We start from the raw sequence: 23477 nt of genomic DNA on the forward strand, positions 1-23477 counted from the left end.
ATCTGATTTAAATGTGTCATTTCAGAAAATGAACTTTTCCTGCCAATAAGTAGTATGTGGATACATATATCTGATACCTAATGCAAATAACTGCAGTAGTAAGCCAAATGTTTATTCAAATTTCAGAGACATTGCATTGGTCACCCTAGGTAATTTACACAAGAGTTTTGTCATATATACAGCTTCCCAACGTACAGAATGTAAACAAAATTACATAAGAAACATCAAAAATCAATTAGGTCCTTAAGTACATTGTTAATGCTTGTAATTGCTTCCTTTTGTGGCCTTTGCTTGCTAATGAAGGATACAGTGCAGTACAGAAGGGAAAACTGGATGAGAATCATTCACTTTTTTTTTTTCCAGCCAGTGGCAAGGGTGGATATCAATCATGACTTTTTGTTTGTTGAAAAAATATTTTGTTTAAATGATTTCTCCATTAAATTGTTTTTTTTTTATTTACCTGTTGCCAGTTCTTACTTTCTTCCCATTTTATAGCATTAAATTGCTAAGGTGGATATTCTGTACTACTTTCTTAAACAGTTTCCTAATTGTTAGAAGAATTTCAAAGTTTACATAGAATTTTTAAGAAGATATTTATAACATTCATCTATACTGAAAAAGACAATTCTATGTCTCATTAACATCCTTTGTGTGAGATCAACACAAATTCAAATACAAAACTGATAAGGAAGTAGCAGGGCTATTTTTACAACCAACACCACTTTCTGATGTGCTGAACTTCTGCACATCAAGACAGATGACACTCTTTGACTGGGCTATAGTCTTTCTTCAAGGTTTGCAGTTTAAAACCAGTCAGACTTGTATTCCTAAGTCATTTATATTCCTTTGAAAACCACCTTTTTCAGTGCTTAGATACTGGGTTTAGGATATTAACTTTATGCTTCTGTTTTGACAAAGATTTATGCTGTGAGACTGTTTTTAAAATAAAAATACAATAGTAGCCCCGTGCTGCAACACTTTTATGCTCATACTTAACTTTAAGCATGAGAAGTTCCTCTGAAGATAATGGGTCTATTAATATGAGTAAACCTACATATTTACTTAAATATGTGTGGGATGAAGGCCTTCATTATCAATATTTTTCTAACATTAAAATAAAATATCATACTAGTAGTTAAGTATCAGAGGGGTAGCCGTGTTAGTCTGGATCTGTAAAAAGCAACAAAGAGTCCTGCGGCACCTTATAGACTAACAGATGTATTGGAGCATGAGCTTTCGTGGATGAATAACCATTTCATCAGAGACATGTAATGGAAATTTCCAGAAGCAGGTATAAATATGCAGGCCAGAATCAGACGGGAGATAACGAGTTTAGTTCAATCAGGGAGGATGAGGCCCTCTTCTAGCAGTTGAGGTGTGAACACCAAGGGAGGAGAAACTGCTTTTGTAGTTGGCTAGCCATTCACAGTCTTTGTTTAATCCTGAGCTCATGGTGTCAAATTTGCAAATGAACTGAAGCTCAGCTCTGACTACTGTCCATTTATGCCCTTCTGCTATGTACATCAGCCAAACTGGACAGTCTCTATGTAAAAGGATAAATGGACATAAGTCAGATATTAGGAATGGCAATATACAAAAACCTGTAGGAGAACACTTCAACCTCCCTGGCCACGCAATAGCAGATTTTAAGGTAGCCATCCTGCAGCAAAAGCACTTCAAAGAGAAACTGCTGAGCTTCAGTTCATCTGCAAATTTGACACCATCAGCTCAGGACTGAACTAATCTCGTTATCTCCAGACAGATTCTGGCCTGCATATTTATACCTGCCTCCGGAAATTCCTATTACATGCATCTGACGAAGTGGGTATTCACCCACGAAAGTTTACGTTCCAATACATCTGTACATACTAGTAGTGACATTTTAAAAAACAAAATAATTATAATTTAGTTCATTATAAATTTTATTAATCAATTAAGGCCAGAAGAGACAATTATGAGCATCTAGTCTGACATCCTGTGTAACACAGGCCATATAATTTCATCAAATGATTCTTGCATCAAACCCAATTTTTTTCCAGTTTGAGCATATCTTTTAGAAACAGACATCCAAATTTGATTTATATTAGGTTGTTTTTTTGCCTGGTTTATTTACAGATTTTTTTGGAAACCCTCCCTCCCCACCCCCCCCTTTTTTTTTTTTTTTAGAATAGCTGCAAAGAAACCAAGATTTTTTTATTTTTTTCAATATTTTCATAAAGTTTAACTGCTTAATTTTTTTTAGCCTTTGCAGAGTTAATTTTTTACCTTTTTAAAAAAATTATTTGCTTATTTTTTAAAATGACATCTTTATTAATTTAGATTTTACCAAATGCCTATATTTTTTAGAGTTTGGTTTACCAGAGCAAGATTTGTTTAAAAGGAGTAATTTTTTGAACAAAATATTATTTTTGGATTACTTTTTTTTAAAAATACTTTTTACACAGGTGCTATTACTACTTGCCCACATTCTCTACCAAAAATGTTATGCTTAAACAGAGCACACAAGATCTTTTTATAGAGGAAAAGGCAATATGTCGCATTTATTGAGAATACAGCAATTAGCATGTGCTTTTTAGCTACACACACAGTTCTGCCAGTCGATGTTTATAGTTACTAATCCAGAGTCTGGATTAATTTAGTGGCCAGCCAAATTGGTCACAGAGGGGAACTAGGCTCTGTCGATCACGATCTGATGCTTTTGGAGTAGTGGCAAGACGAACCCAAAGTCTCATGGCAAAGCACTTTGTTTTTATAGTTTTTTGTTGTTGCTGAAGTTTATGGATTTTGCTGTGTTAGTTTGTGACTGGTTACTTTTTAATTGGTGTTATTTTTTGATGGCCCAAAACACCTTTGAGAGAGTTATTTTGTTTGGCTTTGAATTAATTATTTTGTGTTTTAAGGGTGCCAGCCTTCACCTTAGAGTTGTTGGTCTGCCCCCCTCCCCTTAACCATGGATGCACACTGATGGTTCTTTGGCATTTTTTAGTTTTTTGAGGTTTTTTTATTTTTTATTTTTTTTTGGCCATTTGGCTTCAAAAATGGCCTTTACACCTTATTTTTTCCTGATGCGTACATTCCTTATTCACATACATAGTTTTTGCAGAGACCTTCAAAAGGTTACAAATAGCAGTGTTTTATGTTGAACAAGAAAGGCAATATAAATTAGACTTTACTAAATTTTGTAGCTGTCCTTTCCCTTACTGGGGCCTGGGCCTCCAAAATTCCTTTAATTTAATTAACATGGACACTGACAAAATTCTGTCTGTTACTTACAAGGCATTAAAAGAAAATGGCTAATACTAGTATTCACTATTCTATTTATTTTAATACCTTAATTCTTACTAAGAATCCTGTGGCACCTTATAGACTAACAGACGTTTTGGAGCATGAGCTTTCGTGGGTGAATACCCACTTCCTCAGATGCATGTCCTTTCGTGGGTGAATACCCACTTCCTCAGATGCATGTCCTCAGACATGCATCTGAGGAAGTGGGTATTCACCCACGAAAGCTCATGCTCCAAAACGTCTGTTAGTCTATAAGGTGCCACAGGATTCTTTGCTGCTTTTACAGATCCAGACTAACACGGCTACCCTCTGATACTTAATTCTTACTATAAAACATACATAATACATAGCCAAAACATAACCAATTATATAGCACAGTACCTATGGTACAATACTTGGACTGACAGAGAATTCACTGCATTCCTAGGTAAGTTGTTTCCACGTAGGGTTGCCAGGTGTCCAGTTGAAAAGGGACCCCGGTGGCTCTGGTTAGCACCACTGACTGGGCAACTAAAAATCCAGTCGGCAGCGCAGCGGGGCTAAGGCAGATTCCCTGCCTGCCCTGGCTCCATGCAGCTCTTGGGAGCAGCTGGCATGTCCGGCTCTTAGACACAGGGGCGGCCACAGGGGTTCTATGCGCTGCCCCGACCCTGAATGCCAGGTCCGCAGCTTCCATTGGTTGGGAACCACGGCCAATGGGAGCAGTGAGGGCAGTGCCTGTAGGTGTGGGCGGTGTGCAGAGCCTCCTGGCACCTCTGCCTAGTAGCCGGAGCGGGGACATGCTGCCAGTCCTGGGAGCTGCGTGGAGCCAGGGCAGGCAGGGAATCTGCCTTAGCCCTGTTGCCGACTGGGAGCCATCCAAGGTAAATATCGCCCACACCCCAAATCACCTCCTGCACGCCAACCCCCTGCCCCAAGTCGAAACCCCCTCCTGCACTCTAACTCCCTCCCAGAGCCCACACCCCCTCCTGCACCCCAATTCCCTGCCCCAGCCCTGAGCCCCCTCCTCCACCCTCATCCTCAGCCCCACCCCAAAGCCTGCATCCCTAGCCAGAGTCCTCACCACCTGCCACATCCCACCCTCCATCCCCAGCCCTGGGAGCCCCCTCCCGCACCCTGAACCCTTCATTTCTGGCCCCACCCCAGAGCCTGCACCCCGAGCTGGAGCCCTCACCCCAACTCCCTGCCCCAGCCTGGTGAAAGTGAGTGAGTATAGGGGAGAGCGAGTGAAGGAGGTAGGGGGGAATAGAATGACTGGGAGTGGGGCCTCAGAGAAGGGGCAGGGCAAGGGTGTTCAGTTTTGTGACATTAGAAAGTTGGCAACCCTATTTCCATGGTTAACTTTTCTCTCTGTTTCAGAGGCTTTAAGGCCAGAAGGGACCATGGTAATCATCCTGTCTGACCTCCCATATAACACAGGTCTGTTAAAAATGTACAATTTCTTTCTAGTCTGATTTTATCTAGATTCAGCATCCAGCCATTGAATTTTCTTATACTTTTGTCTGCTAAAGTAAAGAGCACTTCATTATCAGAATCTTTTCCCCGGGTATATACTTATATACATCATAACAGACTCCCTCTTAATCTTGTCTTGCACGAATCAAATAGTGGACACCAGAATGGGACACAGTAGGAGACATAATATTCCATTAATGGTCTCATTAAAGCCATATGCACTGGTAAATAGCACATTCCTACTTCTATTTGATACTCCCCTGTTTACCTATCCAAAGGTTTAATTCGCTCCCTTAGCCAGCACAGTGCACTCAGAAATCATGTACAGATGATAATCCAAAATGATCCCAAAATTCTTTCCTGAATGTCTGATTTCTAAAATACAGTCCACCACCCCATGTCTGACCACATTCTTTGTTCCTAGATGTATATATGACCTTTCATTTGGCTGTATTAAAATGCAAATTTGTTCAAGTGAGGTTACCATGCAATCAAGATCTCTCTATATAACTTACCTGTCCCCACAATTATTATTTGCCATTCCACCAATTATTATGTCACCTGAAAACCTTACCAGAAATGATTTTATATTTCCTTCCACAGCATGGATAAAGATATTGAAGGGCACTGGGCCAAGAACAGATCCCAGTGGGATCCCTCCAGAGACACCCTCGCTGGATGATTCCCATCTACAATTACATTTTGATCCATCATCATCTACCAGCTGTTGAAATCCTTTCCTTCTACCTCCTGTATGAAAGAGAGATTACAGAATTCTAACAGACCAACCCAACCTCTTCTCAAGCATCTTGCACAGGACCCCACAAACCTAGGGCTGAGCCTTCACATTCCCAATCCCAAGGTCTTCAACAGGTCTACTTGAGTGAATAAAGTGGAAAGAATTTGGCCCTGAATCTGTTTTTGAGAAGGAATGCTGAAGGGACAGAGTAACCTATATCTGATTACTACAATAATTATAATATATAATAATGTTAGCATTTCAAACTCAGGCCCTATAATAGGATTTATAAATTGTCCACAAAATTCTGTATTGGCCTGAAACTTGGACCATGTCTGTATCAATAGAGCTCTGCCCTTGTAAGAGCACTCGTGTAGCCGCATAATGCGGAGGGGAGAGAGTTCTCCTGTCGACAAAATAAAACCAGCTCAATGAGTGGCGGCAGCTATGTAGGCATGAGACACTCTCCCACTGACATAGTGCAGTGTACAAGAGCGCTTATGCTGGCAACATTTATGCTGCCCAGAGGGGGTGTTTTTTCACACCCCTGAGAGACGAAAGCTTTATCAACATAAGCGGTAGTGTAGGAATGGCCTTAATAAGTAAGATGTCAGCCCAGGAGTTTATCATTTCCATTTATACTAGCATGATGATATCACTTTATTATTTAGAAAAACATGGGGTACATGCATGGAAGAAATCTGCAAGGTTTTGTGGTTCCCTGAGGGATTATTCAACTCCTACATGCCATTTTGGAGTCATTCACTTTAAGAGCCAGCCAGATGCAATGACAGCTTTGAAAAAGCTCAATTTCATTTGAAAATTAGGTATTGGGCTTGTTTGTGGCTGCCATATGGGATGCAAACTGAAAAGAGCCTGCACCTACTTTTGAAGCTACAAAAACTATTTTTAAAATCATAAAGGCAAAATTGAGCACATAGTGGTCTTAACTATGATTTTTTCTGTTTATGCAAACTGAATTCAAGCATACTGGACCAAGTTCTGGACTCAGTGAAGTCAATGACAAAACTCCCATTGACCTTGATGGGACAAAGATTTTATCATTAATCTGACTTTAATGCAGTTAACTTTATAATTTAATATGAGATGAGCGGTGTTTGCTGGATGAGAGTTCTTGTAATTTCCTAGACTTTTTGAAAAGAACATATTAAATTCCAAAAAAATTCAATAACATGCATTTAAAATGAAATTCCATTTTTTCTGTGTTTGAATTTTGCATGTAATCAACTACATTTGGGTGTAAAACTGGAATGTTATGAAAGTGACAGGCTTCCTACAACAGATATTAGTGTCTGCCATATGTACAATGGTAACGCTATACAGTCCATTAACTAAACATAGACTATTAATAGGCAGGCTGAATTACATGCAGGAAGCTCTTCTTTAAGGTCTACTATTAATGCCCAACAGTGTGCTAGTTTTCTCAGCAAAGAATCCTGTGGCACCTTATAGACTAACAGACGTTTTGGAGCATGAGCTTTCGTGGGTGAATACCCACTTCCTCAGATGCATCCTCACCCACGAAAGCTCATGCTCCAAAACGTCTGTTAGTCTATAAGGTGCCACAGGATTCTTTGCTGCTTTTACAGATCCAGACTAACATGGCTACCCTCTGATACTAGTTTTCTCAGTGCTCCAGGACAAATAACCTACAAACACATTGCATAAACAATGTAAAATGAACAAACTGAAAGATATTTATGTTTTACAGTTAAAAAGAATCCCAAACAAAAAGCAAAATAACACTACCTAAAAAACCCCTGATTGATTGATTGATTGATTGATTAGAAAGTAATGTGATGAATGAAATAATCTTGTGTTAAACTGACTCAAACCAAAGGACACCAAAAGCAAATCTTGAAAACATTCATTACCATTTTTTTTCCTAATTAAAAGTTTCAGTTTGCTGACTGAGGAAGTTATGGATGAAGCACTATTGCTCTTGCTTTGTGACAATTGCAGAAAGTGCTGCTGTGTCAATCAGTGGTTTATTTATTAATGGAAACTAAATAGGAAAAAATAAATTAGTTTAAAAGGTAACTGAATCTGAATGCCCAGAAAAGTTCAATAGGTAGCTGTGTTCTATGTTTAAAGCAGTGGGTCTAAGCATCTTAGGGTATGTCTACACTGGCAAGTTTCGGCACCACAAGTTATACCACTTATATTAAAATGCTGGAATTAATAAACAGCTGTTGCATGACCACACTGCGCTCCTTGTGATGCTGGGGCGCATCCACATTAGCAGCTCTCACACTGAAAAAGACAGCAGTGTATTGTGGTAGATATCCCACTGTGTACCTGGCTGCAGGGTGCTAAGGGGAAGGGCTTTCAATGCCTCATGCGGCAGGTACAGCGTCACATGATGCAGGTTTCCCAATTCCATTGTCCCATGGGCATCCTACTACATTGCCAGCTGCTTTTCAACTGAAGTGTGTGTATGTGGGGAGGGGGAGTGTGCATGACAGGTAGTGTGTGTGTGTATATATATGAAGCGGGGGGGGGAGAGACAGTGTGTTCTGGGGGACAAAGAGTGTGACAGCATGCTGTCCTGTAAGTTCAGACAGCGGCAGGAAACAATCAGTCCTGAGGCAGGGGGAAACATTGACATCAGCCCTGGTCTCCCTCCCTGGGGTCTCTGCACAGGAATCTCTCTCTCTCTCTCTCTCTCTCTCTCTCTCTCTCTCTCACACACACACACACACACACACACACACACACACACACACACGCGAGTTCTGGAGCAGATCAGCACAGCACACAATGGCTGTCTGAAACGGTGCTCTGAAAGGGAGGGGCACATGTCTCCAAGGCAGCTAAGTTCAAAACAATGAGCAGAGCAGTTACCGAAGGCATTATGGGACAGCTCCAGAGGCCAATTACAGCACAGAAAGCAATCGAGTGTCTACATTGGCAATACAGTGTTGGAGCCTCTGCACAAACAGCCTTATGACTCTTGTCGAGGTGGGTTTTTTCAGCACTGCCACCGAGGAGTTTCTGCACACAAAGTGGCTTGGCAGTGTGTACACGTCTGCAGTTTGAGTGCAAAAAGCTGCTTTACTGTGCAGAAACTTGCCAGTGTAACTTGCTTATCAGCATTTGGGGAGAGGAGGCTGTCCAGTCCCAGCTGCACGCCAGCTGCAGGAATTTGGATACCTACAGACAGATTTCACGATGCATGACAGAAAGGGGCTATGACTGGGACACACTGCAGTGCATGGTTAAAGTTAAGGAGCTGCGGAATGCCTACCAAAAGGCGTGGGAGGCAAACCATTGCTCCAGTGCTGTGTCCACGAGCTGCTGGTTCTACAAAGAACTGGATGTGATACTTGGTGGCGACCCCACCTCCACTGCAAAGGCCACTGTGGATACTTCCCAGGCTCGTGTGCCAGTCAAGAGTGAACTGTGCCAGGAAGAGGAAATCTTGGAAGAGGATGTGGAGGAGGAGGGGGACTCAGAGGCAGAGGATGACTAGGAGGTCAGAGATGCATGCAGCCATGAGCTCTTCTCTACCCTGGAGGAGGCTAGCCAGTCACAGCTGTCAGAGCTTGGTGAAGCACAAACAAGGGAGGAGGTCCCTGGAAAGTGGCTCTGATTTTGGGAATCGCTGAAGCGAGTTGTTGGGGGCAGGAAGGTTGCAGAAAGCAGGCTTGTGTCTGAATGATGAGTGTACCCAGGGCCGGCTCTAGCCATTTCACTGCCCCAAGCACAGCGGCACGCCGCGGGAGGCGCTCTGCCGCTCACCAGCCCCACGGCTCCGGTGGACCTCCCGCAGGGTCCGCTGGTCCTGCGGGAGGTCCACCAGAGCCGCCTGCCGCCCTCCCAGCAACCGGCAGAGCGTTCCCCCCTGGGCATGCTGCCCCAAGCACGCACTTGGCGCGCTGGGGCCTGGAGTCAGCCCTGCATGTAACACCACATGCCTAGTCTGAGTGGTGGAACAGGCTGTTGATTGACTCCCTCACTTCACGGGACTCTGCCTCAGAGATCTCCACGAAACTCTCATGGAGATACTGGGCAATTCGCTGCTGCAGGTTCTTTGGCAGAGCTGCTTTGTTTCTTGCCCCATTAAGGGTAACTTTCCTGCACTACTCTGCCATCACTGTGGGCGGGGGGACGGACACCATTGCTGCACAGAGGCGAGCCGCATAAGGGCCAGGGTGGAAACCACGGTCTTGGAGAAGACCGTCCCTTGATTCCCTGCTCACTCTCAGCAGCGAGATATCCTCCATAATGATCACATCCTCTGGAAAATGTGGAGACAGTAATGATTATAAGGCCCCCCCTACAGGGCTGACTCTCCCCAAGAGCCACCTGCGCAGTGTAAAGTACGGTCCTGGAACACTCATTTCTCCTGCCCCTGCGGTTACTCACAATTTTGGGGGTCTTGTGGCTCATATGTGCTTGCCTGAGATCAGCCAGTTAGAGACAGTTATGTGAATAGTGGCTGTGTTTTAAATCACTAAATCAGTGGTTTGCGTGTTGCATTTTGGCTTCAGAGAGATGACTTTGGGAGCTCAGCCTCCCTCTTTGTTATTGCCAGCTGAACGACTGCGCAGAATAAGAAGGCAGCTACGAAGAACTAAGAGGACTTTCTGCATGATGTCGTGATGCACTCTGTGGCTGAAAAACAAGAACTGAAGGAGCGGTGGGACAGTGAGAAGAAGGACCAAAAGGAGAACGCGGCACACCAGAACGAAGCCACGAAGCGGCTCTTAAACATTATGGAGCACCAAGCAGACATACTCCAGGCGCTACTAGCACTGCAAACCAAGCAGCTCCGTGTCCGCCCTCCCTCACAGTTGCTGTCGCAAAACTCTTTCCCATGCGCCTCCCTGACACCACCAACACTCTCTTATCCACCTCCTGGCTGCAGTCTGCACCCACGACATTCCACTCCTCCCCTGTCACTGTCCAGCACTGAGGACTCCCAGTACCCACTGCACTCAGCACCCATCCCTCTGCAATTAGGCCCTGCTGAAGTACAGTACCTGCTGCACTGTACTCCAAAGGACAAGACTTCATATGATATCCGGACAGAGCCAAATCTTTAACCATCCCAGAACCTGCCCCTCCTTCTGGGACCCTCTCTTCCCCCATTCCCCATAGTGCTGATGTGTTTTTATGTTAGTCTCTCTCCTCCAGTTGTTGCTTTTTAATAAAATAATTATTTTGCTTTGAAAGCAATCTTTATTCCATTAACTGAACGCAAACAGAGCCCTTCAAAGCAACAGGCAATTTTCTTAAACCTTCACAGTGCATCACATGCACCAGTCTTAATCATCTCCTAGTATTACAAGCACTGCACTCTCGAGCATAGCAACAAATATTAGTGACTTTCAGCTTAAACTTGCTGCCTCGAAGCATCCCTGATCCTTAGGGCCCTGGGCTGTGCTTCTCTAATAGCCTAGTCTCTGGCTGTTCAAATTCAGCCTCCAGGCACTGAGCCTCAGTGGTCCAACCCTGAGTGAAGCTTTCACCCTTCCCTTAACAAATATTATGGAGTGTACAGCACGCAACTATAAGAATAGGAATATTGTAATTGGCCAGCCTCCCATATAAGCAGCGCCAGCGGGACTTTAAATGGCCAAAAGCACACTCAACTGTCATTCTGCACTTGCTCAGCCTGTTGTTGAATCATTCGTTGCTGCTGTCAAGGTTCCCCATGTATGCCTTCATAGGCCATGGCATTAAGGGGTAGGCAGGATCTCCCAGGATCATAATGGACATTTCAACTTCCCCTACGGTGATCTTCTGGTCTGGGAAGAAAGTCCCTGCTTGCAGCTTCCTGAACAGGCCAGTGTTCTGAAAGATGCGTGTGTCATGCACTTTTCCAGGCCAGCCTGCATTAATGTCTGTGAAATGCCCACGGTGATCCACAAGCGCCTGGAGAACCATAGAGAAATACCTCTTCTGATTAATGTACTGGGTGGCCAGGTGGTCTGATGCCAGAATTGGAATGTGTGTACCATCTATCGCCCCTGTTGGTGTCACTAAGCATAACCCTACGTAACTCGGGAGGGTGGAAGGCCACAAGAGTATGGAGCCTTCCTGGTTTTAGGCCTCAGCAGACAAGAGTCCCTCCATGTTTGAACTTTAATCGACCCAAAAGGCCAGGTGTAACAGCTGTTATCAGTTGCAACAGTTCTAACTGGTCTAAAGCAGAAATAATGAGGCCTGTGCACCTTTAGCAGAAGGACAAGGTAACTTGCAGAAGGAAAACTTACTAATGAGCTGCCGCGGCCAAGATTACTTAATGCACCTGCGCTTACGTAATTGCTACAGGGGGAGGAAGGAGGAGGAGGGAGGGGAAACGGGGGATTGCTAGTCAGTGAGAAAAGTTCTCATGGATATAAAGGAACAGACTGCTTGTTTTAGGTGTGCTTGATCTGAGTCAATCTCCCTGCACCGCTTTGAGATCTCAAATAAACTTGGTTTGCTTCTCCACCCTGGTGTGTTTATTGGCGCGGCACACCAGGCGACGGACCCCCCCGCTGTTGCTTGGCCTCAGGCAGTTATCTGCCGGCAACACCCCCTCCCCAGTTAGGGAAACCCATCTGTGCAAAGACATCCACGTCATGCACATTGCCCAGAGTCCAACAGTCGACTTTCCCACTCTGAACTGTTTAGCGATCAATTGGTAGCAGTCTGGAGTAGTCAGCTTTCATAGCGCAATCGCCACACACTTCTCCAATGACAGGGCAGTTCTCATTCTTATGTCCCTGTGCCGCAGGGCTGGGGCGAGCTCATCAAACAGTCCCATGAATGCAGCTTTCCTCATCCGAAAGCTCTGCAGCCCAGACATATATGACGATGTGATGCCACCACTCAGTGCTTGTTTCCCAAGCCCAAAAGCGGCATTTCACTGTAGTCAGCACCTCTGTGAACGCCACAAGCAATCTCGTGTCATATCTACTACACGTGGCGAGATCAGTGTCAAACTCCTCTTGCCTTTGTGGTTTACGAAATAACTCCACTGCCACTCGTGATGTGCTAGTGAGAGCAAGCAGCATATTGGTCAACAGTGCAGGGTCCGTTCCTGCAGATCAAAGAGCCAGAGCACACAGTATTCAAACTGTTGAAAGAGGGTGCCAAATGCGGATGGAAGCACAGAGGATTGCTGGTATGTGAAGCAAGGCATCATGGGGCACTGGGACAGGACCCAAGATACTCCGGGACTCCCTCTGCCTTCCCACAACTCTTAGCGGCAGAAGAGGAAGAGATGCCCTGTGGGATAGCTGCCCAGAGTGCACCGCTCCGAATACTGCTGCAAGTGTCGCAAGTGGGAAGACGCAAGCATCAGTAAATCATAATCATTCTTTTGACTGCTCTACAGGACTGGCACTACTACCTCAATGTGTAGGAGGACCAGGGTGGATAAAAATCAATGATTTAAAAATTTTTTTTAAAAAAATCAGATTTTTTTAATTTAAACCAGATTTTTTTTGATAAAATGCTTTTTGAGGAAAAAACCTATTTACTGTGCCTATGCAGTACATGTCAGTAGTTTTCTTGATTCCACTAAAAATATTACCTCGGCCACCTTGTCTCCCTAGTAGTTTGTTTGAAATTCAATGGAACCACTCATATACTTCACTTATTCAAATGCTTAAAGTTAAATACACTCAAGTGTTTTGCTGAATAGAAGCCTAAGGTATACTTGCCCCCAAAATGGGAAACTCTCCTGGCTATGTCTAAAGTGTGCCTTTATCTTTCACACATTACTTCTAAGCCTGTGACTGCTTTTTCCCTTTAGATATCACGAATGCATTATTCTTCCACTTGCCTGACTGGTCAATGAACATTTTGGGGCAATTCTGATTTCTGAAAAACTCATACTAGTCCTAGGATATGATAGTCCTGCTCCAGTTTAAAACCTATTTGTTAGCAAAGTGTTATACAGAGAAATACAAAAGCAGCACAGGTGGTCATATTTGCATGTAAATACTCAGAATGCCCTTCCAGCTCACAGTTAGATCAGAGCAGTGTCAGTATCTACGCTGAGGGAAGAAACTGAAAGGGCTGGTGTTGCTTGTGAATAAAAGAAGTATTTTTGTTTGATACACTCTGAAGCCCATTCAAATTACAGAAATATCATAGCAACATCCTTGTGGTAATTAAATGATGACTTCTGTGTTGCCGTAACAGAACAACATCACATTTGTGTGTCATTGATAAGCAATAAGCCTACAATTTTATTACTGTTCAGTAATGTGCCAAGCAAAGGCAGTGGAAGATGAACCAAATGTAGACTACTAGTTTTAAATAATAAAGCTGGTTTGGATAGTTATGTTCCTTATATGGCCATAAAAAACACGAATCTGTGACTAACCTAACTGGCTTCTGGGATCAGTACAGTAAATAACTGTTGGGTTTAATTTTGTATCTGGAATTTTAAAAAGTGAACCATGTTCTTTTCAAATTAATCCTAGGTGTAAAAAGAACCAATTACCCTGTATTTCAACAACAATACTTTACATTTTTATAGGGCAAGGTGCCATACCCTTGTCTGAACTGTGCCAAGACATTCCATCACATATGGTTCTGAAGAATTCCACACCACTAAATAACATAACATAGCCTAAGGCAATGACTATTGTAAAGTTTGATCTCTGCCCAAAATTCACATTGACATGAACAGAAGTCCCATATGATATATGGAATAAGTGTAAAATTGTATTTAAAATATAACAGTCTAATTCTTCCATACTTGTAAAGTATTTTACACTCTTACACATACACTAGCAGGAGTAACTCATGCAAATACCACTGCACAGATGGAAGACTAGATCTTACAGACTATTAATCTCAGTTGACAACCAGAAACCAGTTGACAACCAGAAACCCACAGAATCCTTATGGGCCCACAGAAAAAATATTTTGAGAACCAATAGTAAGAGATGAAGGATTTGGGAAGGAAGTGAGCTTGTAAGTGGATCTTCTTTATATTGAGTGAGTAATCTGCAGGTAAACCAGTTTGAGAATACCTTATAGAGAATTTAATACTAAAAATCTTGGGCACAGATAGTATTTTTCTGTGCCGAATTTCATTGTTCTAAGCGTTATTAAAACTCACATTAAAACTGTGGTTTTGATGGCAAAACAATGTCTGCAGAGAAATCATCTTGTCAGTGTCACCACAGATGTGAACTGACACCACTCATACTGCATGATAATGTAATGTCATCCCTGTTGACTTAAACTTACTTGTATATCACTATGGCACTTCAATATGGTGCTGAATAGCGTAGCAGCCATGGATTAGTACTACCCTCATTACACAATTGTCACAAGAGATAGCTAGGAAATTAGCACATACTGTTGTTGTTTTAGACCTAAAAATATCTTGAGCATTTTAAAAACAGCTAGGGCCTGATCCTGCAATCACAGATGTGTTTAACTTCACTCCTTTGTTTTGTCCCATATATGCCAATGGGATCATTCTCAGAAGTAAAGTTACACATGTGCACAAGTGTTTGCAGGATCAGGACACAACAGATTAAATCCATGCAAAGAATAATTTTTAAATCTCTAAAGCCGTTTATTTTTAAATTATAACTTGTCCAAAAACCTCAAAGCCAAGAACATTGAATCAGAATCCAAGTTATATTTTTATTTCCACATAAACTATTAATAACAATTTTAGGTAAAAATAAAATTATGTTGATTTCAAATACCCTGAGAGTCTGAACCCTGAAAACTGTGGTTATTAGTGAGAAACTTAAATCTTTACCATATTAGCACCTGATACCATTAAAAACACACATGTGGATTTATTATTATTATAAAGCAGACCTTCTAAGGCCCTGATTCTGCAAAGACTTATGTGCATACTTAACTTTATGTACTGATGTAGTCCTTTTGCAGTCAACGGAACTAATCACAGTGAATAGAGTTAAGCACATGCATAATGTTTCATTTCATTAGCTGCTTATATGTATTACAGTCACTAGGGTCTCTGTTTTGCCATCTGATCCATGTGGACCTTTGTGCCATTTAAAAAAATTGGAAAATGTGATTGAAAAGCTAAAAAAATTGACAAAGGGACTCAGGGAAAAGTATAGTATTATCTGAAACTACCTTTAACTTCTGTTTTGATACTGATTGGAATTCAACCTGGCAAAATCCCTTCAACATGCTTCAGCTCCATGAAATCATGTTAGGGTTTGGTATGCTGGAGTTCTCTGCCTATGGGCCTGTGCCACAGGATCAGGGTGGAGCAAGACATACTGGTAGCCTTCTCCCCAGGGAGCTGCTCTCTGGGATTAAGGTGGAGTGGTACATTCTGGAAGCTCTTCCCCCAGGGAGTTGCCCCATGGGATCAGGATTGAGTGATGCATGCTGACAGCTCTCCTCCTATGGGACTGCCCCCTAGGATTGGGTGGAGTGATGCATGCTGGGAGCTAAGGGAGACAGAGAGGTACACAGACAATACTTTCCAAGACACAGAGCCGTCCCACTGTCTGACAGCCTCTGTGCTATTAACAAGGATGCTAGCCTTGGGAAAGAGAACATCAAACTGAACTGGATGGCAACAATCCCTCAGTTGGGACCCTTCTGCCACTGAAGATATCATCTAGCACTGAGTATACCCCTCCAGGGGAGGGGACACCAGTTATTAGGAAGAGACAAATAATAGTAATGGGGGATTCAATTATTAGAAATATAAATAGTTGGGTTGGTGGATTCCCTGCCGGATGTGAAGGTGGCAGTTCTCTCAAGACAGCTAGAGAGACTTACGCGCATTGCTGGGGAAGAGCTGGTGATTGTGGTACATGTAGGTACCAATGACATAAGGAAATGAAGGAGAGAGCTCCTGGAGGCCAAATTTAGACTGCAAGGTAACAGATTCAAGTCCAGGACCTTCATATCATTCTCTGAAATACATCCAGTTCCACATGCAGGGCCTTTCTGACAGGCAGAACTGAAGGTCTCAGCACATCGATGAGATAATGGTGTAGGGAGGAGCATTTAAGTAACTGGGCAACCTTTTAGTAGGGTGACCATAAGTCCCATTTTGGATGGGACAGTCCCTTTTTGGACGTGACAGTACTTTTTTTAAGCACTGCCTCAGCTGTCCCAACTTTTTTTCACCTCAAAGGAGGCATTTGTCTCATTTGCTCTTGCTGACTTAATCAGTTGGCAAGAGCAAATAGGACAAATGACCATTTTGGTCAAAAAAGTTGGATGTGGTGTAGAGGGGGTGAGTGGGGATGAGGCTGAGTGGGGGAAAGAGACATTCCAGCATGTGGACCCCCTACAGGGTTCCAGCAACTGGGCAACAGCCTGGCTCAGGGTAGGGGCAGGGTTCCAACTGGCAACAGCAAAGGGCTGGGGGGCAGTCTTGGGCGAGTGGCTGGGGATGTGCTGTTTTCGCTTTGAAAAATATGGTTACCATAACTTTTGGGAAAAGAGGAACCTATACAGGAGGATGGGCTCCACCTAAACCAAAATGGAATCAGACTGCTGGCATGTAAAATTAAAAAGGTTGTAAAGAAGTTTTTAAACTTAAGGCTGGGGGGAAGCCAATAAGTGTGGGGACCACATGGTTTGGACAGAGACATCCCTTAGGGGAGGATTTATTTATAGGGACTCTCTATATCCTAATAAAAAGGAGAGGACAGAAGGTGAAAAAGTACAGGTCGGAGCTGAAGAGAAACAGTCAAATGAAAAAAAGTCTCTCACAGTTACATCACATGAAGGCAGACAACTAAATATTAACAAATTTTATAAGTGCTTGTATACAAATGCTGGACGTCTAAATACTAAGATGGGTGAATTTGAGTGCTTGATATTAAATGAGGATATTGCTATAATAAGAATCACAAAAACTTGGTGGAATGATGATAATCAATGAGACATGGTAATACCAGGATACAAAATATATAGGAATGACAGAGTGGGTCATGCTGGTGAGGGAGTGGAACAATAAAAGAACGAAAGCATAGAGTCAAATACAATAAAAATCTTAAGTTAATCACACAGTACCATAGAATCTCAATGGGTAGACACTGCATGCTTGAATAATTAGAGTATAGCAATAGGAATATACTATCAGCCTCCTGACCAGGATGGGGATGGTGACTGTGAAATGCTCAGGGAGATTTGAGAGGCTATTCACTGGGTACGTCACCTTAGGATGGTATGCAGAGATAAAAATTCTAGACGCCATGAATGACTGTTTCTTGGAGCAGCTAGTACTAGAACCAACAAGGGGAGAGGCAATTCTTGATTTAGTCCTACATAGCATACAGGATCTGGTCCAAGAGGAGAATATACCAAAACTGCTCAGTAACAGTGATCATAATGACAGGTTTCAGAGTAGCAGCCGTGTTACTCTGTATCCGCAAAAAGAACAGGAGTACTTGTGGCACCTTAGAGACTAACAAATTTATTTCAGCGTAAGCTTTCGTAGGCTATAGCTCGTTTCATAATGTAATTAAATTTAACATCCTTGTTGGAGGGGAAAAGAATCAAAGAATTCCACCACAGTTGCATTTAACTTCAAAAAGGGGAACTACACAAAAATAAGGAAGCTAATAAAATGGAAATTAGAAGGAACAGTTACACGAGTGAAATGCCTGCAAGCTGCATGGAAACTTTCTAAAAACTCCACAATAAGGCTCAGATTAATGTATACCCCAAATAATAAAAAAAAGAGGACCAAAAAAATGCCACAACGGCAAAAGAACAGAGTAAAAAAGGTGAAAAAAGGAGAAAAGACATCCTTTAAATATTGGAAATCAAATTCTCAGGAAAAGAGAAAGGACTATAAACTCTGGCAGGCTAAGTGTAAAAGTATAATTAGGCAGGCCAAAAAAGAATTTGAAGAGCAACTAGCAAAAGACAAACAAATTGCTGTTAGTTTTTTCTACCTACTTCAGATGCAGGAGGCCTGCCAAAAAAATCAGAGGGGCCACTGGATGACTGAGGTGCTAAAGGAGCACTCAAGGAAGACAAGGCTGTTGCAGAAAAGCTACATGAAATTTTTGCATCAGTTTTTATTGCAGAGAACATGAGGGAGATTCCCATACCTGAGTCATTATTTTTAGGTGACAAATCTGAGGAGTTGTCCCAGATTGAGGTATCCATAGAGGAGGTTTTGCAACAAACTGATAAATTAAACAGTAATAAATTTCCAAGACCAGATGTTCTGAAGGAAATCAAACATGAAATTGCAGAATTATCAACTGTGATATGTAACCTATCACTTAAATCAGATTCTGTACTAAATGACTGGAGGATAGCTAATGTGATGCCAATTTTTCCAAAACGGTCCAGAGGTGATCCTGGCAATTACAGACTGGTAAGTCTAACTTCTGTACCAGACAGTGTTTGAAACTATAGTAAAGAACAGAATTAACAGACACATAGATGAACATCATTTGCTGGAGAAGAATCCACACAGCCTTTGTAAAAGGAAATCATGCTTCATGAACCTACTAGAATTAGGGGATGGGGGGACACAAACATGTGGACAAGGGTGATTGAATGGATATAGTGTCCTTGAACTTCAAGAAAGCTTTTGACAAGATTCCTCACCTAAGACTCCTAAGCAAAGTAAGTTGTCATGGGATAAGAGGCAAGGTCCTCTTATGGACCAGTAACTGGTTAAAAGACAGGAAGCAAAGGATAGGAATCAACGGTCAGTTTTCAAAATGAAGAGACATAAACAGCAGGGAGATCTGTACTGGGACCAATGCTATTCAACATATTAGTAAATGATCTGGAAAAAGAGGTATATATCTCTCGCCATATATCTCTCGCCAAGGAAGTCCGATAGTCGGGCTCACTCAGCCATTTTGTGACTGGGGACTCCCTGCCACACCCAGGGTTCCACTTCCAAACTTGGTGTTCTCTACTCCACCCTCCCCCAACCCCCACACAAAGTGGCTACCCCTCCCCTTCCAAAACATCCTTTACTCTTCATATGCCTTCGGTCAGATGACACTCCCCATAACAGCAACAGATGCTTGCATCTGTGGCTACTAATGAGCGTTTACTGTAAACTGAAAATATCATAATGTCACTATATAAATCCATGGTATGCCAACACCTTGAATACTGCATGCAGAGCTGGTCACTCCTACACAAAAAGATAGATTAGAATAGGAAAAGACAGAGAGTAGGGCAACAAAAATGATTAGGGGTATAGAACAGATTCATATTAGAAGAGATTATAAAGACTGGGACTGTTCAGACTGGACAAGAGGCAACTAAAGTGGAGGATATGATAGAGGTATCATAATGATAAATCATGAATGGTGTGGAGAAAGTGAATAAGGAAATGCTATTGTCCCCTTCACAAAACAGAAGAACCAGGGGTCACCCAATGAAATTAATAAGCAGCAGTTTAAAAACAAACAAAAAGGAAGCAAAGCTTCACACAACACACAGTCAACCTTTGAACTCATTGCCAGTGGATGTTGTGGAGGCCAGAAGTATAACTGGGTTCAAAAAAGAATAAGGTTATGTCTACACTACCGCAGTAAGCTGACCTATGCTATGCAACTTCAGCTACGTGAATATCGTAGCTGGAATTGACGTACCTTAGGTCGACTCTCCCATTGACTTACCTTACTCTTCTCATTGGGAGTAGAGTACAGGGGTCAACTGGAGAGTGATCTGTTGTCAATTTGGCGGGTCTTCACTAGACTCGCTAAATTGACTGCTGGTGGATCAATCTCAGAGAGTCGATCCCAGTTGTAGTGTAGATGTAGCCTTAGATAAATTCATGGAGCCTATTAGCCAAGATGATCAAGGACACAACCCCATGCTCTGTGTTTCGCTAAGCCTCTGACGGCCAGAAGCTGGGACTGAAAGACGGGATGGATCATTTGATGATTGATCATTTGATGATTGCCCTATTCTATTCACTCCCTCTGAACCATATGGCATTGGCCATTGTCAGAAGCCAGGATACTGGACTAGATGGATCATTGACTGAACATAGTATGGCTGTTGCTATGGGCTACCCACCGGGATCAGTGTGGAGTGATGCATGCTGGGAGCTCTCCCCCCAGGGGCCTGCCCCCTGGGATCAGGGTGGAGCGATGCATGCTGGGAGCTCTCCCAGTCGGAGCAGGTAGAGCAATGGCTGCTGGGAGCGATCGGTGTCCCCCTCCCCCAGCCAGTGACTAACAGCTCCGTGCGGAAGGTGTTGCTGCAGCCGAGGTCGCCCCCCGCCCAGCTTCGCCCTCGGCGAGTCCCTACAGGCCCGCTCCGTCCCTCCGCCGGGGGGCGCCAGGCCCCGCGCTACCTGGGCTCCTCCTGCTGCCGCGCTCCATCCTCACTCCCATGCTCCTGGCCTGGCCCGGCCCCAGGCTCCTCTCCCTGAGCCGCGGCCCGGCCCCTCCTCTCAGCTCCGGAGTAGCGGCGGCCCCTCCCCCCTAGCCGGGGCGGGGCCGCTCTGGCCGCATGCACGGTTGCTATGGCCACGGACCCGGTTACGTCGCCGGGAGTGTTACGTCCCGAGGCCCGGCAGCCCCGGGGAGGAGGAGGCCAGTGAGGGGCGGGGGAAGAGAGAGGCTAAGGGCGGAGAAGGGCATGGGCTGGGGGGGGGGTGCGAGGAAGAGGAGTTGGAGAAGGGAGGGGAGAGGTTAGGGTGGGGGAAGGGAGAGGAGAGGGCCGGGGATGGAGAAGGGAGGGGAGAGGAGAGGGCAGAAGAGAGAGCAGGGGGGATGGAGAAGGGAGGGGAGGGGAGAGGAGAGGGCAGGGGGGACAGAAGGGAGAGGAGAGGGGAGAGGAGAGGACAGGGGGAATGGAGAATGGAGGGGAGAGGAGATGGCATAGGGGACGGAGAAGGGAGAGGAGAGGAGATGGGGGGATGGAGAAGGGAGGGGAGAGGAGAGGAGAGGGCAGGGGGAATGGAGAATGGAGGGGAGAGGAGATGGCATGGGGGACGGAGAAGGGAGAGGAGAGGGTCCCTTCTGACCTATGAGTCTATGAGAGGAGAGGAGATGGGAGGATGGAGAAGGGAGGGGTGAGGAGACCACAAGGGTAAAGAGGATGGAGAAAGTGCAGCCCGCCAAGGCACGACCATGGAGGGGGCTGTGTGAGGCATTGTCTGGTACAGCACCTGTTGTCTTCCCTACCAAAGACCCGTCTGGCCCTGTTTGGGGCTGTCTGACCTATCTCTGGGCTGTAGCTAAGAGCCACAATAGGCCATGGCAATGGGTAAATTTAGTAGCTAGTGGCCCTATCCAAGGGGTGTAGCTCTGTGTGCGCTTGGGGGTGGGGTTCCTCTTGGTCGTGGGCCTTGTTGCTCCTTTGCAGATTCCTAGAACAATAACATTAACAAATGAAGGACCACTTCCCACCCATGGTAACAGAAGTATTTTTTAGCATGTTCGTTACAGTAGTGAATGAGAACTAACCAAGATGGGACCCCACTGGGCTAAAACACTGCTGGTAGAAGGTGCTGCTTTGATGGTCCTGGGGACTGACATCCAGTACACAGATCAGGTGCAGCATGGGCAGTGGCAGTGCAAGCTTCACCCATGCTGCTATTCCAGGGAGCCTCAGCTCTTATCAGGAGAATCATCCTCTAGAGAATGAATAGGTAAGTGAATCTTCAGACTATGAAGGCCCTGATCTTGCAGTGTCTAACTACCAACAAAGCCTGACTTCAATGAGAGATGAGGATACACAACACTATGCTCTAGTTCAGAGGTCCTCAAATTTTGGGGTGCGCCCCCCCAGGGGTGTGTGGAGGAAAATCCGGGGTGGGGCCCAGGCCAGCCACCACAGAGAGGAGGGGAGGGAGCACCCCCCTAGCTCTGGTCCGGTCCCACTCAGTTGTGTCTGCCACTCCCAGCCCTGTACCTGACCTTGTCCCCAGCCTCGGTGCAGCTCCACACCCAGCCGGGAGCCTGGCTGCCAGCCCCCACCACCACAGCCTGGTGGGGTGGCTCTGCTCCTGGCCCCATGCTATCTTCGCCCACTGGCCGCAGCCCTGTTTCCAGCCTGGAGGCTGGGAACGGAGCTGCACCTGGCCCGACTGCCGGTCCACACCGCAGCCTGGCTATGGCTCTGGCTCCACTCCCGCCCCCAGCCTTGGCCCTTTGCTGCAACTGCACTCCTGGTCCCAGACCCACCCCTAGCTGTGGCCCCAGCCTTGGCCCCCTTACTCCTATCCATATGCCCTCCTACTCCCCGAGAGCCACATCCCTGCTCCCAGTCTAACTCCAGCAGGGTGGGGAGGGTGCTGACGGGGTAAGAGTGGGCATGACTCTCAAAAGTTTGGGGGCCGCTGCTGTAGTTCAAGTATGAATTATTTTAGGGGAGTTCTGTGGCCTGTGTTATCAGGAGCTCTGACTACTAGATGCTAATAGTGGTCTTTTTGTCTTTAGAATCTAATCAGCCCTCAGATTGTTTACTTCTGTGCTGAGACTGTCAAAAATGGGAGCAATTATATCTTCTGTGGTGGTGTTTTTGTAATGTGGAAAGTAGTCACCTGAAGACTGGCCACCCATACATAAAAGTCCATTTAGAAAGCTCTGATTTTTTTATGAGAACTCTAACAGTGAACTGGAGAACACTGAATCACAGCTGCCCAGATTTTTTTTAGTAAAGGTTTTAAAAGGCAATAGCGCTTTACCTTTATTAGCAAAAGGATAATTTGTAAGCCGTAATTTGTAAATAGCTGCACACATCTATGACCCAATGTAAATAATAATAAAAAGGACTATTTTATTATTAATCTCAGTAGTACAGTGGGAGGAGGGGCTACTTTTTGTTTTCTTTCTCCATTAGTGTCAAAACACCAGCATGACAGCATAATTAAAAACTGTACCAATTTGGGACTCTAACTCTCTGTATGTTTAAATTAGTCCTGTTCTTACAGTGCTGGCCTAAAAGAGATTTCTAATAATCTCACCTATATGGAGTATTGAAAAAGGTAATATTTTAAAAAGAGGAAGTTTTTTTAATCACTCATAGTACAGTGACTATAGCAGCACCATTGCTCTATGGCCACTACTGC

General features: G+C 44.3%; 1 protein-coding gene across 1 annotated transcript in view; it reads right to left on the reverse strand.

The window, feature by feature from the left end:
- The window catches only part of SPATA7 (spermatogenesis associated 7), a 96257-nt gene extending 75360 nt beyond the window's left edge, over positions 1-20897 (reverse strand). The window contains 1 exon segment of the mRNA XM_030558969.1: positions 20754-20897. Within this exon segment, the coding sequence (XP_030414829.1) occupies positions 20754-20793 (40 nt within the window). The 5' untranslated portion in view covers positions 20794-20897.
- Between the last annotated feature and the right edge of the window lie 2580 nt (positions 20898-23477).

The sequence above is a fragment of the Gopherus evgoodei genome, chromosome 4 (assembly GCF_007399415.2).
Source record: "Gopherus evgoodei ecotype Sinaloan lineage chromosome 4, rGopEvg1_v1.p, whole genome shotgun sequence".
NCBI lineage: Eukaryota > Metazoa > Chordata > Testudines > Testudinidae > Gopherus > Gopherus evgoodei.